The sequence below is a fragment of the Molothrus ater genome, chromosome 5 (genome assembly GCF_012460135.2).
Source record: "Molothrus ater isolate BHLD 08-10-18 breed brown headed cowbird chromosome 5, BPBGC_Mater_1.1, whole genome shotgun sequence".
In the NCBI taxonomy this organism is placed as follows: Eukaryota; Metazoa; Chordata; class Aves; order Passeriformes; family Icteridae; genus Molothrus; species Molothrus ater.
In genome coordinates this window covers 34,751,253-34,766,031 of record NC_050482.2, presented here as the reverse complement: position 1 = coordinate 34,766,031, position 14,779 = coordinate 34,751,253, and the positions used below count along the sequence as shown (strand labels likewise).

Sequence of the window (14,779 nt, the reverse complement as noted above, 5' to 3'; positions counted from 1 at the left end):
GCTCCTCTCAGACAGGTTGTGGGTCCCCACAAGCCCTGTGTGGAGCTGGGGACAGCTACCACACTGCAGGGTCTGGGCATTGGCAGTCTTTAGCCTGTCACTGCTGTTATCGAGTAGCTGGTCCAGTATCATTGCTGCCATCTACTGAAACTTGAGTTTTCCACCTCACTGAGCAGACTAGTGGGAAGCACAGATTTGCAGATGAGGTCTGAAATGCCACAATATCACTAAAAATAATAACAAAAAAATCTCCTCTCCTCTTCCCCCTGCTTAAATGTGGACTTGCAAAATGTATGCATGTTTATTTTGGTACTTAAAGTTCAGCTTCTTGTGCAGCTTTAGTGGTCCTAACTAATACTCTTTCTGTAGCTATTAATTCTTTCCCTGCTGATATATTTGAAATATGTCTCTGATATGGCTCTTTCTGGCACCTCCTGTTTTCTGAGTAGTAATGTATGAATATGTTTAGCTTTTTTGTGTTGTCTTTAGTACAAAACCAGATGTTCTTTCTTTGTGATAATGAAAATTTCTGTATATATTTCAGAAAAGCTTTATGATTTAAAATTTTGGGGGGGGAAGAGTGGTGTTATTTGCTAAATTTAATTTGAAAAGTGTTTATTACAAAAAAAAGAAGAGCCTTCTTTTCTAGTCCTAGTTAAATGCTTTAGAAATTGCAGGGTTTATTATGTACTTGGGCAGAAGGCAAAACATATTTATTCCTATAACTAATATTGCAAATATTCATAGAATAAAAGAACCCCACAGTCTACTTTGATATGTTGTATATAGGACTGAGTGGGCACCAATGAAATACGAGGATTTGTACAATGGTCTTAATGACCAACTCTTTTTATTCTTCTAAGGCTTGTATAATTTTACACTTGTTTTAAAAAATGTCTTTTCCCCTTCCCCTCTTAAAGGTAGAGACCTGTGGGTTCTTGTTCTGGGAAGGTTTCCAACCCATCATAAGATTGGCATTCCAGAGTTCAAGTATGTTGCTAATATGCATGGGGATGAGGTACGTTTCAATTTTTGCAATGTCATTTATACCAAATACACTGTACCAGAGGTTTAGAGCGAGCTTCTCTCAGGCATGTTCTTTTTATTATTGACATATTTCGTAACTCAAGGAAGACAAAATATGTGTGTATTTATTGAGGAATTTTCAGAATAAAGTTCCCTTGTTTTGGTGGAAGGGCCTTAGGAGACCTTACATCATGGTGCAGAGTCCAGCAATCCTACACTCAAGACCTCTCTTAAGTAGAGAGCTTTGTCTTCTCCACGTGAGTAAACCCAGAGGCTTTAAGTTTCCCAGCAATGAGTCAGATGCAGTAGTTTACTTGTACATTGTTATTGCCTAGGCATGAAATATGACTGATAGAAATCTTCAAATACTTCCTAAGATTAAACAATAATTGCTGTGAAGCATCAAATTATTTATTGTAGGAAGAAAATTTATCTTGGGAACCTTAAGCTAGGAACAGCTAGATTCACCTGAGATAATACAGAGTACAAGAAACACAGAGTACAAGAAAAGAAAAAGCAATGCCAGAACAATAGACTTGCTCTGGGAAGAATGCCCACTTATTAATGATCAAGGAGAAATTATGATTATGAGACTACCTGGTGCACTACTTGAATCTGAATCAGAAAGAATCAAAGCTTTACTGTTCTCTATAGTACTTTTTTGCTTTATATTTGTTTTATTCTTTGCCTTTACCTGATTATATTAGTCATCTGCAGGATGAGTTTAAACTGCACAATATGTTTTTATGCAGTCTTTCATGTGAAGGTTAAATAATTTAACAGGAGTAGCAAGGTATATACGTATATATATGTTCTAGACTGTGAATTCCCAAAACCAAGAAAGATGGATGTAGTAGCAAGTGTATCCTGTGCAAAGGGTAACATGTCAGGAGTTACTGCTGTGTGTGAGCACTTGCACGCCTACAGGCACTTTGTGACACTATGTGCCAAGAATTTTCCCCAAGTTAGACTAGTTTCACCTTGTTCAACACTGGCCTTGCTCAAAGTGCTGCTGGGAGTTTGACTGCTTGGGAGTTTAACTCTGTGTGGGAGGAAGCTGGTTCATGGTGTCAGGTGGGTACATTTGTTACTGGGTGCCCAAGCTAGGGTTTGCAGCTCCTGGAGCACACCTGGTGTGTGTCACCAAGGTATCCAGGAACTGAGGCTCCATCCCACAGTCCCTGCAGGCTGCTGAAGGGGATGGCAAACCTCTGACTGTAAATCAGCCAGCTTTGGTGGGGAGGAGGTGGAGGACAGGATATGATCTCATCCAGGATGGGCTGGCTTGTAAATCCAATATTGCTGGACTGCAAAAGGCCACACATACTGAAGTCTCCACAAGGAAGCACCCCTGTCATTATCACTGCCCAGCTGGATATGCATAAGGAGCTTTGACCATAGAAACACACATTGTTTGCACATCCACAGGGCTGGGAATTCCTGGGGATTGACAACTCAGATCACTGCCTAGGATCTGAGTTTTTTATTGACTTCATGAGGAAATTAGGCTAGATTTTCTTTTAAAGTCAGACACAGTGCCAGATGGTGTGAGGAGGGTTGATCCTTGAGCTGCCTGGCTAAGGCATCCAACATTCCAGTTATTTGTCAGACCAAGCTCACACCTAGGGAACGTTCCAGAAATAGAGCTATTCCTCCTTTTCAGACCCTCATGATGATTTTTGCTATATGTGGTTTTTGGGTACATACAGGTGAAACAAATAAACATACAAACACAGTTGGTGTTTGGAACTTTTTTAAATCTGATCATAAATGCATTTCAGATGGCAGGGAATTAATTTCTCTTATAGAGAAGTATTGGAGAACTTGAATATTTTTTCCCCATAATCTAAGATTCTGCTGGACTGGTCTCTGGGGACAGAGTCAACTACCTCTATAATATATTAGGCAGATAAGCTTTGCACTAATTATACAACAAGCTTCAGCTTGTATGCCAGAGTCTTTCATAAATTGAAATGATGGGATTATGGCTTCATTGATCCAGTCAGGCCTTTTGTGCTTCAGTGACATTTTCCACAAAAGATAAAAAATGAGAAGTTCTGTTCTCAAGTGTTGTTTGGTGAAGCCACCCTTCCAGCCTGTTATGATCACGCATATGAAACTTAACTTTGACTCAGCTGGCCCACTGCTCCAAAAACATAAAAGTTGGGGTGGAACCTGAATTACATGTGTGTGGGCTGTTCACACGTGCTGCTGGAAGAAAATCTAGGTTATTTGGAAAGCTGCCCAATAGGGAAGTTCTAATAAAGTAATCTGAGTATGCAATACCATGAGAGGAGTATTTTTTTCAGAACTGAAAGGATTTATTTTTTTAAGTAAGTTTATTTTTCTTGATACTCTAAGACATAACCAGCCAAGATTTAAAAGATTGTAATTTTGTGTTCACTGTTGCCAGATAGAGTGAACTTTTGCCCCAGATCCACTGAGAGGCAACAAAAAACTTCTCCCATTCTTTATGTTGCCTGCATGAAGCTGGACACCATTTTTAGCAGTACTTTTTGTTTAACCTGAGCCAAATGAAAACTGATTTAAGCTAACTTTAATCAAGATGATGGTAATTGACTGCATAAAATGCATAAGCCTGTGAAATATTGTTAAATTCTGCAGGGGGAAGGTGAGGGAGAGGTTGCCTGATCTTCTGGGGCAACTCCCATTCTGAATTAGACAGCAGCCCCTCTTGTCCCAGTCTTTTGCTCTTACTTGAAAGACCTTCTCTTTCCAAGTCACACACCCCTCCCTGAGGAAGAACTCCTGCTTAACATCAACCACAACCAAACCCCCAGATACTCCTAAGTCACAAATGGAGCAAAACCATTTGGACCCTCTGTGCCAGTGACTGGAGTGCATTCTGTACAAACAGGATCTAATTGGAAGGCTCTTCCTGAGTCATGGATATCACTGCAGGGAAACCCCTTATGGAAAAGCACGTGTGAACGAGCTGTGAACTTCCTGGGTGCTTCTGCTCTCCCCCTTTCCTGTGCTGAGTATAGGGCTTTAGCTTTCTGCAGCTGCAGTGTAACGGGGCCATCACAAGATAACTCTTTCTCAGGATGGCAGTGCTGATATCAGTCCTTTTCTTTTAGAGTGTCCACTTCTCATCACTTTATTTTCTCAGCATATAAAATAGCAACGATGCAAATAATATTAAATAATATGATCACTTATTTATAATAAACAATAGTTTATTTATAATAATATAAATAAAACACTAATATAAATAATATAATAATGTCGTAGTATAAAATATTATTAAAATAGTAGTATTTTTCCTGTTTCACTGTGTGAAACTGAGCCTATACTGATAGGTCTGGACTAGCCTATGTGAAAGGATATGTTTATCTGCTGCCTTATCTTGTGAAATAAGTTAATACCCTATTTTCCATGTCATCATAGACACAGTCATATCCTCAGTAGGGTTTCCTGAAATATTAGGGCTTAAGTGATTAAGGGCTGGAGTAGACTTATTTGTGATCAATATAATGGAGTCTTTAAGAATCACCAAAAAATAAGCTAATGAGGCTTGTGCAGAATTTCTTACACTTATTTCTAAAAAATTAATGGAAGCTGCATTTACACTATCAAAATACCACTGTTGAAAAAAAGGCTGTTTTTTTATCATCTGATTGCACAAAAAAAATACTGCATGTACTGCACAACTTCTAGAATACTTGCATATACTGCTATGAGGAACCCTAAGTCCATATTCCCGTGTCCCAGCCCTGTGTGATATGTTACTGAAGTGATATGAAGGAAACAGCATTTGCTCTAGGAAAAACCCCACTATTTATAAAAACATTTATTGTATAGTAAACTATTTTCCACCTAGCTTCAGTATTAGCTGATGTGATGTGAAAAAAGGTCACAAGCATCAGAAATTTAAAAACTCAAAACAATCAAATCTCAATGCTAACTACAGACTTTGAAAAAAGCTGGATGTTGCTGAGGTCTATTTCAGCACATTTTAACACTGCCTTGCTGCAGTTACTTTTTTCCTTATCTTTCTTCACACTCTTCTGAGTGGGTAAAGAAAAAGCTGCCCATGTCTCAGCCAGGTAAATCCTGAAGCTGGTGGAGTTTGTCCAGGTGGTAAGAACTTGTGCCAGTTACTGGTTCAAAAGCATTTCCTTCAGTGATAGACCAGAGAGCTGCACTTGCCTGTCATACATGTGGTATTTCTCAGATGGCCATAGAGATTGCTGCTGCAGAAATGAAGGGATGTGTGCCAAACCTGGCACAAGCCAGTGGTGTGTTTTAGCCAAGAAGGGCAGCCCCAGTGGGGTGTGTCCCAGCAGTGCATGATAATTAGAGCAGTACAAGTGTTAAAAATAACATCCTGCAAGTGTAGCATTTCAGTGGGAAACCAGGCTGGCCTGCTGCTCACACTGAGCTTCCTTAGGTGGGGTTGTGCCTGGTATGCTGAGCCTGGCCTGTGGGGCAGCCAGGGCTGGAGCAGGGAGCCAGGCAAGGCTGTGCTGCCCTGGAACAGGTCCTTCCTGACTGTTTGGATCTTTCTTTCAACATCGTTCAGCTTAAAAACCAGGCCATGTTTAAGGAGAGAATTTTAATAATAAAAATGGGCAGAGTCCATCCACCCATAGTCCCCTGGTATTAGGTCTCTATCATGTGGTAACAGCACTGCTCTAAACCCAGGGCTGCTGCAGTAAAGTGTTACAGCACAGGTGCAATTGCACCCAACCTTAATCTCCTGACTGGCTGCTGCTCAGGCTTCTTGAGTAATCCCTGTGGCACTGAGCAGGGTGCTGACACAGCCCTGCCAGCAGGCAGAGTCAGAAGTTTAAAGGATTTGTGTACAGAAGCAGCAGTTGCACCCTTTTCTACAGCGTTGATCCATGTCCTGACACATGCACGCTTCTTCATTCAAGGCTTCTCCTGAGGATCACTGGAAGCCTTTCCTGCTGACTTTCTCCCTTTGGGGCACAGGAGGAAGCTGACATCTGAAAGTGCACAGAGAAACTTAATGTCTAATTGTATCCCTCAGGTGGGAGAAAGGGATTTCCTTTGCTTTTCTGTCACCCATCCTGTGAAATACAGTAGCACAATCTTCTTTGGCATCTCATCTCCCCTGAGATACTGCAATCAAAGCTAAATGTTCATGTCCTCTCAAAGCCCAGAACACATACATGCTGTCTCCTGCTCTTCTCTCTATCTTCATCTTAAACCTGAGGCTGGTAAAGGTGTCTGTCCAGTAAGGTTACTGTCAGCAGCCTACCTTCAGTGTGTCTAGATCCTTTATTTGAAGCTCTAAAATAAAGCTAAGTGACTCACAACTCTTATCCAGAGACACTCCTGACCTCTGTAGTAACAGGGTAAAGCTGGACTGAGCAGGAGATGCTTTCCAGGGCTTGATCCAAACTTGACCTTGAACTTTCCCAGAAACAAAAATTTTCCCTCAGATACTTCCAGATGTGCTTTCCCAAGCAATGCAGGGTGCTCTGGACCAAAACAAAACCAGCCCTCTGTTACCACACCAAAACAGTGGTAACAAGTATATTCTTCTCTGACAGTGTAATCACCCCAGTGCCAGCACTTTTATGATAATCTGAACTGCCTAATGTCCTGAGTACAACAACAGCTATACCAGGAATCCTATAAAATAGTTGGTAAAACACTGTACGTGTAAGTAAATCAGGGATTAACTTTTAATTTCAAACAATATAATCTGTGAAAATCTGGTCATCTTTCATTCTTTGTAAACATTGTTCTTTTCCACCGCATTCTTTTGTCCCTTTTCTTTTTTTCCCCTTTCTGCTCCTGCTTCTCTACCCTTTCTTTTTGGGACTTATTTTGGTCAGGCACTGGAGAGCAGTACAGTAGGAGAAGAGCACTCTCCCATGTTCTCCAGGCAGCAGTCCAGTCTTGTCTCTGTGGTAGAGCTATTCTTGCTGATTCTGAGTCTGGTAACTTCCTCTCTCATGCCCAGGGCCATGAGTTGGCTGATTTCTCTCCTCTCCTGTCCTCTCCTCTCCTTTCTTCCCCCACCCTTATAATGTTCCCAAGATGTCTATCACCCTTTTCAAGAGCTGCCTGTACAAGACAGGTTCTGTTGCATCCCGTCTTGGATTTCACAGAGTGTGTTTATCAAACCTGCAGAGCAGTCTGTTTTCACATACTCAGGTGCTGGTTTAGATCCTGTTGCGATATACGAGGCTTTGTTCTTGCAGATAAAGCAGAGATAAGTTATCTCTAGAACTCATCTACTTGCAAGTCTTGGTTTATTCCCTTTCCAGACAGGGTTTAGGATCCCTAAAGCACCCTTGAGACATGGGTCACAGTGGTGTGGAAAGTGCCCCTGGAAAGCCAGGCTCAATGAACACTAGCAGTGGATTCTGGGGTAGAATAGAATTGTCCTTAACTCTTGACACTATTTTGCCTAAAATCTGATAGACTACAGGGAGATGTCAGCTTTCATGACTTCCACAAACTTATATGAACAAAAACGTTTAGCTTTTTCTCTGCAACTACCTCTCCTTGATCTAAAGTCCGTATCCAAATATCTTTCCACGTCCTTTTCTAAGGATTTTTTTGATTTCCCCAATGCACATGCTCATGACATTAAAATAAAGCAATGTAACAGAAGTATCTATGTGGCCTCTTTGATCTTGTATTAATATTGACTTCCCATAAATGAGGATCAACAAGAAAAAATCCTGCTCTGTGGCATCCTGGAAAACATGGCAGACTTGTCCTCCCTTCCTTCTGAAGCTCCACTGCCAAGTGGTGCCACACAGTGCTGGCACTCGTGTGTGGGGTCACAGCACAGAGCTGGAACCCTGCAGTGGGACTGAGAAAATGCAGAGGAGTGTTCCCAAGCCCACGTGATGTTTATCAGGCAGCTTTAGTTTTTGTTATAGCTGTTCCTTATCCATGCAAGATTTAAGCTGTGCATCTGACACAGTCAGCTTCCTATTATACAAAAAGGTCTGGTTGATCTGGGTTTAAAACCCTTGTGAAAACCCTCCAGTGATTCCTTTAATCTATTCAGTTGCTTTAAATATATTTAGGGGAGAGCATAAAACAAAGTAATGTGGATCAGTGTGCTCTCATATGCCTTTTATGTCTGTGTAGTCCATAAGAAAAACCTGGAAGTTCAAGGCAGTGGATATTTATTTATTTATTTTCTTCTTCCATATCAGACTTAAAGTAAATTTCGTGCTTCTTTACACAGACTGTTGGGAGAGAAATCCTGCTCCATTTGATAGATTTCCTGGTGACCAGCTATGGACGTGACCCAGTTATTACCCGGTTGCTCAATAATACCCGGATTCATATCATGCCAACCATGAATCCTGATGGATTTGAAAATACAAAAGTGCCTGATTGTTATTACACACCAGGAAGGTAAGGGTGGCTTAGGAGGGTGGGAGAGGTAAAATAAATGGGTGGGGAATAATAATTGCTGCTAGCCAGAGGACTGAATCACACTTGGTGGAGAGCAGAGTCTACAGGATGTGCTAGGGCTAATTTTTGCCTGTGCCCTTCTGAAGACACATTGTTATGGCATAGAGTTTCTGGAAGATTGAGTCAGACTGGTGTTTATATGTGGTGGAACCAGAAAAAAATTGGTCAGAATTGGTGTAATGACCTCACCTTTTAGGCAGGAGACCCAGGCTGTGAATACAAGCACAATTCCCTCTTCTCTAGTACCTTTAGAGTGCTACAAGAAAAGAAGGAAAATTCCACCCACAGGGATATATTTCAATTGGAGAGTTCTGTAACCCTTCTTAATGAGAAAAGGTGTGTCTAAGCTTGTTGAATGGACTTTAGCCATGTGTTTAAAAATCATGTTGAATGTGGATTTAGTAAGGAGGAGTTTCACAAGCAGAGCTGCCTATAATAGGTTCTTTGCTAATAGTGATGGTAGGGAAAACCTACACAGAAGAAAATATAACTTGGCATTGCATCCTGTGCTGCTTTTACATTCTTTATTGTGACTATTGCAGAGACCAAAAAGGGGATGAAAAGCTTAACAAGCTAGAAGAGGGAAAGAGACAGTGAGAAAATGGGAATAAATGCCCAAAGGACAGATTTGGAATGTGCAGAAGAAGCAAACCCATGAGCTGGAGGTTCTCTTGGATCACTGGCCTTGGCAACATCAGAAACAAGTGAAAAGAAAGTTTAGGCAGTTTAGTTCTTCTTTAGGTGACCAGTGTAGTCCCTCCTTTTTATTAAGAAAAAATGTATTCCTTGGCAAATAGATGGGACTTGTATGGACCGGGTATTTTTTATCCCCTCACTGTCAAATAGACAGAGTTTACAGACTGAGCTCAAAAATTATCACAGTCAATAGTGAATACCTTCTTCATTCCTGTGCTGACCTAACTGAGAGAAAAAGCAAGAGAGTGTTTGAACAGGCTGGGCGTTAAGGTTCAGGGAGAATAAATGCATCCTGTGTTCGACTTAGTTTTTTTCTGTCTGTTGAGAGTGAGAACAGCCCAAGGGATACAGCCACTCAATAGTTACCTTGGTCTTCCATACAAGCAGGAAAAACACATACAGGAAGAGGACAAAGTCCTTCTGATCTGGCTCTGGTTTTTCTAATTCAGTTATCAGTAGGTGTACATTCTGTGTGCAAGTTAAATATTCTCTGTTTCCATTTAGAAATGTTTTATTGTGGCCTATGAAAATGCCAGTGCTGCCAGAAGGCAAACAGTAATGGGACTTTCTTCTCTCTTTCTAAGGTACAATAGGAACGGAGAAGATCTGAACAGAAATTTTCCTGATGCCTTTGAAGACAACAGGGCCATCATTCAGCCAGAGACTCAAGCAGTAATGGACTGGATCAAAAATGAAACGTTTGTTCTCTCAGCAAACCTGCATGGGGGTGCCCTGGTTGCCAGTTACACCTTTGATAATGGTAACCCAGGTAAGCTGCTGGCAAACTCTGTTCTCCCACAGCTTACTGGGTTTAGGAACATTGGCTGTACCAAAGCAAAATTTATAAGGGTTCCTGCAAAGTTCCTCAAGCTTTTGAGCTGGGATGGGCAGAATTTTATAAACCCCATCAAAATTCACTGCCTGATATGGCCTTTTGGGAGATGTTTATCCTGCATGTAAGCCAACACTGTGTGTTTTACCAGTAATAAGAGTTGCACAATGGCTGTCTTCACTCTGCAGTTACTGGCTCTTTGAAAGGCTATAGCAGATCTCCAGATGATGATGTCTTTATTCACCTGGCAAAAACCTATTCTTCCAACCATGCCAGCATGTACAAAGGGACAGGCTGTGACAACAGGCAAACCTTCCCAGAAGGTATTACCAACGGGTTCTCTTGGTACCAGCTGGAAGGTAAGAATGTCATTGATATTTCATGCAGCTGCTCCTGGTAAGATGTTTTCTCACTTTCTCCCGCTGTCTCTGATGATGAAAGGGCAGTGATTTTAGTCAGAGTAGAGGGCTGATGAGGGAAGCAAGTCAACTCATTCATGCAGATTCTGTGAGTGGGACCTGGATGTTTTCAGACTCCTCCAGCCAGCAATTCCACAAGTGAATGAGGCAGGCACTGCTGTTTGCCTGCTTCTGTGCCCTTGCTTAAGGCCTGCAGTAGCTGTATATGTTACATATGTGCACACACTGCTTGGCATCAAGATCTTCTTTCAGAAAGAAAACCAATCTTCTATTCAAATGTTGTCCATTTTTTAATGTTTAATTAGGGAAATAAAAGTTTTCTTTATTGTTTATGTGTAGCCAAATAGAATATGGGGCTTGTGCACTGTGTATGTTGTTTTCATTGTATTAAAAGACTTAAAAGGGTCTTGGAATGGCTTTGGCAGTGGCAAATCCTATGCCAGCCTAACTGTCCCTTTTTAGATGGAAAAGCTTGAATGAAGTCAAAGACCCATCCTTTCTCAGCCACAATCATCATCATTTCCAAAATGAAGTATGTTTTAGAAAACAACACTCTATGAGTAACTAGAGTTAATTATTAAGTTGGTTTTTCACAGGAGGCAGTAAATACAAGTGTGGCATTGAGGCATAATTTATCTGAATTACTTCTCTTACAGGTATGATGCAAGTACCAACATTTTAACTCTCCTATTTGTCTTTTAATTTGACCTTAGTGTTTCTTTGCAGCTGAAAACACTTTTATTTCACTTTTAAGGTGGAATGCAAGATTACAACTATGTCTGGGGACAGTGTTTTGAAATTACACTGGAGCTGTCATGCTGTAAATATCCTCCAGAAGAGCAGCTGGGAAAGTTCTGGAGAGACAACAAAGTTGCTCTGATCGAATATATCAAACAAGTACACCTAGGTGGGTATGGGAGTGGGGGCAGAGAGAAAACTGGGGCCAGCTTAGAGGGAACTCCTCAGCAGCTGGGTCAGTGTCACAGCTCACAGGGGACAGATCTGGTGGTAACTTGGAAGCTTCTGAACAGGAAGTGCTACAAAGCCAGGGGTGGGTAAGGCAGGAGAACTTACAAGTGTGTCAGGCGAGGGGCTACTACAGGTGTGCAAGGGGTTAAAATGTGCTGGGGCAGGAGCAAGGGGCTGGCCCTGGGGGCTGTCTGACCATGCACTCCCCCCCTCCCCTCTATTCCTGAGCAGCCTTGGGATAATAATAATTTCAAAGGTCTCTAAGTGTATGTGTCCTCAGCACTCGTGTCATGGTCTTTGCTGCTTGGATTTTGTAAACTTGAAAGGCTTCTCTAGGTGTGATCCAACTTCACATTTGGAAGAGAACTACTGCTTAGTGAAGCTGTGGTGCTTTACAATGAGTTGGAGAGTTTGCACAAAACTGTTGCTTATCTTGCATTTTGTTGCCCTAAATATCTGACTGCTGTTTTATCTCTGCCTGTGTTGCCTTGAAGATGGTGTGTGGGAATTAAGGGAAACTACTTCATAAGCAGACATTGTTGGTATTCTGCCTTTGGGAAATACTAGACAAGAGGCTGACTTATTTTAAATCACAAAAAAGAAGGGGGGGATGTGTGTGTGTGTTTGTGTGCAAAAATTGCCAAACCTGTAGGGAAGATTGAAGCCCTTCAGTAAAGGACATACAGTAAGTGTGTATGATACCTTCAGCAAATGAGATTTGGAATATTAGGAGATTACAATGCTGCTTTCTAATTTAACATGAGGGTAAACGATTAACAACAACAGCCAAGGATTTTCTGGTTTAATTCCCTTGAGCAAGGCCAAAGTGACTAGTGCTAGTACTAGATGTGCTGAAAAGTGGCAAAATAGCCTTTGAGGGCACGCAGCAACAGAACAGTCTGCCTTTCTCAGAGAAGGAGGTTCATCAGTTACACTTCATGATCTTTCCCTCCTCTCCCTTTTTCATAGGTGTCAAAGGCCAAGTTACTGATAAGAATGGGAATCCTATTCCCAACGCCATCGTGGAAGCCAAAGGAAGGCCACATGTCTGCCCCTACAGAACAAATCAACAAGGGGAGTACTTCCTTCTCCTTTTGCCTGGGACATATGTGATCAATGTGAGTATGCAGCCTTACTGAAATATTGGTTCCAATTGCATTGAGGTCCTGAGCACAGTGAGACTGCAGCTCAGCTGTGAGCTGAGCAGCTCAAGTCATAGATAGAAGCTGTAAAGACTCTAGCAGACTTTAAAAAGACTATGTATTTAAATATTAGTCAGCAGAAAGGAAATTTTTTGATGCAGTCCTCAGTGTCCAGAGATAAGCACTCCTTGGACCTTGGTGGTGGAGCCAGCTGGGATGAGTCTGGAGCACGGCAACAGGAGCTTGAGGTGTTTGAAACAAACCACGGAGCTCTTGCAGGGTGAGAGGGTGGAGCCTGGGATCTGCAGCAGGGGCTGACACCACCATGGGTGACTGTCATTTCCTTGGGTGAAAATGCTTTCTCTGTGGAAGTCCAAACATCCGTGCCCTATAGGTTCTGCCTGTTGCCAAAGGCTTATGCTTGAGCATCACTGCAGGATTCTGACTCTTGTACAGCAAGAGTCTTATTGCTATAACATGGAAACTTCATTCTTTTCCCAGTCCACATTCTCAAATGTATTTTTAGAACATTTTGCCCTGTACATTTAAAGTGTAAATATTGTTTCACACTTGGAACTCAGTGTTTCAAACCAAGGAAGAATTCTTGTGTTTGCTCCTAGGCTACTGTACCAGGATTTAAATCCATGCTGAAGACAGTGGAAATACCTGACAACACTGGAAACTTCAGTGCTGTGAAACAGGATTTCTCTTTCCCAGAGGTCTCAGAAAAGATCAGCTCAAAAGTTGCTTCATGTCCCAAAACTCCCCTCTACCAAGAGCTCACACGGGCTTCAGCCGCAGTAAAACCAACCGTACATCTCTTGGTTTTAATGACTGTTGTGCTTGCAATTTTCAAATAAAGTCAGGAATGACAAAGGCAAAGGCAAAATCTTCCTGCACAAATGTGGCTTTTCAGAGAAGGAATTGTATATGCAAACAAAAGTATGTTTTTATAAACCAGATTCTTAGATTCACAATCAAGTTTACTGTATTTTGTAAAATGCTGGTTTGACAATTGAATGTTTTACTTTACTTATAGTAGACATATTTTTAATTGTAACAGACTATCATATTTTTCTATGTAAATATTTTACTCTGAAGAAATTTCAGACACTCTATGCTGATAACTGTAGAATTTTGATGCAGAAAATACAAAAACATTTTGAAGATTTTTTTTCCCAAATTCCAAAACATTGAGAATTGTTCTGCAATGTTTCATGCAAGCTCAGGTTCCTCACTGAGCCAACAGCTCAGGTGCCACACGACTGTAAGTCATCAGCTCAATACTAATTTCTCATAATAAAGCCACTGCTATAAATGAAGAATGGCATTTCTATATATGTTCTTTCTTACCTGGACAGAAGAGACGGCTCAGGGCTCAAATGAGGTAAAGGCCAGTGACACAGACATGTTTTAAGACAAGAAGATGAAAATGAAATGTGAGTATCTACCAAAGGGCCGTGATATGGAAGCTGGATGATAATCCACACCAACAGGGAAAAGGGAGGAATTTGTGGCTCTGAAAACCATGTTCTCCTACGGCAGAGCTGCTGAAAGCAATGTGGAAGAGTCACTGACAGCTTTATACCGTGTCCATTTTTAACTGAATTTGTTGTGGCACAGAACCGCATACAATTCAGAATTCTTTGAATAGTTTTAGCAATGGCTTTGTACTGTTTCAACAGCCTCCCAGCCCTGCTGCTCCACTGTTGGGACTGTTGAACAGCCATGCCAGGAGCTGGCAGGCACACCAGCCAGGCACCAGCCAGCTCCAGTTACAGAGGGTGCTTTCAGCCTTCCCCTGGCTAGCCTGTACTGCAGGCAGGATTAGCAGATTCCTTTTGCCTGGCCAGTTGCGAGTCATTTTCAGAGCCCTTTGAAGCTGCCCAATTAACAGAAAATTTTTCAAGAAAAGCCAGTTAGTACCATCTCCTGTGTTTATTTTAAAGCTTTATCTGCCAGTAATTTTCTTGAGCAATTTCAAAAGTAAACCAGCAAAGATTATCTTTGGAAACATCTATCTTTTCCTGTATACAGTAAATAAAAAATGCAGGAATTCAGTTAATCCTTTAATGCCTTTTAAAATCTCTCCTGAGGCATTGGTGCCTGTCACACCAAGCCCTTCCAGCTGGGCTGTGGCACTTGGGCAGCAGCCACTTGTCTGCCAGGCAGCCACATTCAGTGTGCAAATCCACTTCAGAACTCGAAACGGCAATGCCAATAGCAATGAGGGCTGTGTGTGCAAGAGACTGGTTTTT

The 14,779-nt window shown here is 41.6% G+C and overlaps 1 protein-coding gene across 1 annotated transcript in view; it reads left to right on the top strand.

The window, feature by feature from the left end:
• Positions 1-13,688, top strand: part of CPM (carboxypeptidase M) — a 28,124-nt gene extending 14,436 nt beyond the window's left edge. The window contains exons 3-9 of the mRNA XM_036401030.2: positions 921-1,018; positions 8,231-8,403; positions 9,744-9,928; positions 10,180-10,350; positions 11,165-11,317; positions 12,349-12,497; positions 13,142-13,688. Coding sequence (XP_036256923.1) covers positions 921-1,018; positions 8,231-8,403; positions 9,744-9,928; positions 10,180-10,350; positions 11,165-11,317; positions 12,349-12,497; positions 13,142-13,381 — 1,169 coding nt within the window. The 3' untranslated portion in view covers positions 13,382-13,688. The remainder of the gene's footprint in view (positions 1-920; positions 1,019-8,230; positions 8,404-9,743; positions 9,929-10,179; positions 10,351-11,164; positions 11,318-12,348; positions 12,498-13,141) is intronic.
• The last annotated feature ends 1,091 nt before the right edge of the window (positions 13,689-14,779 follow it).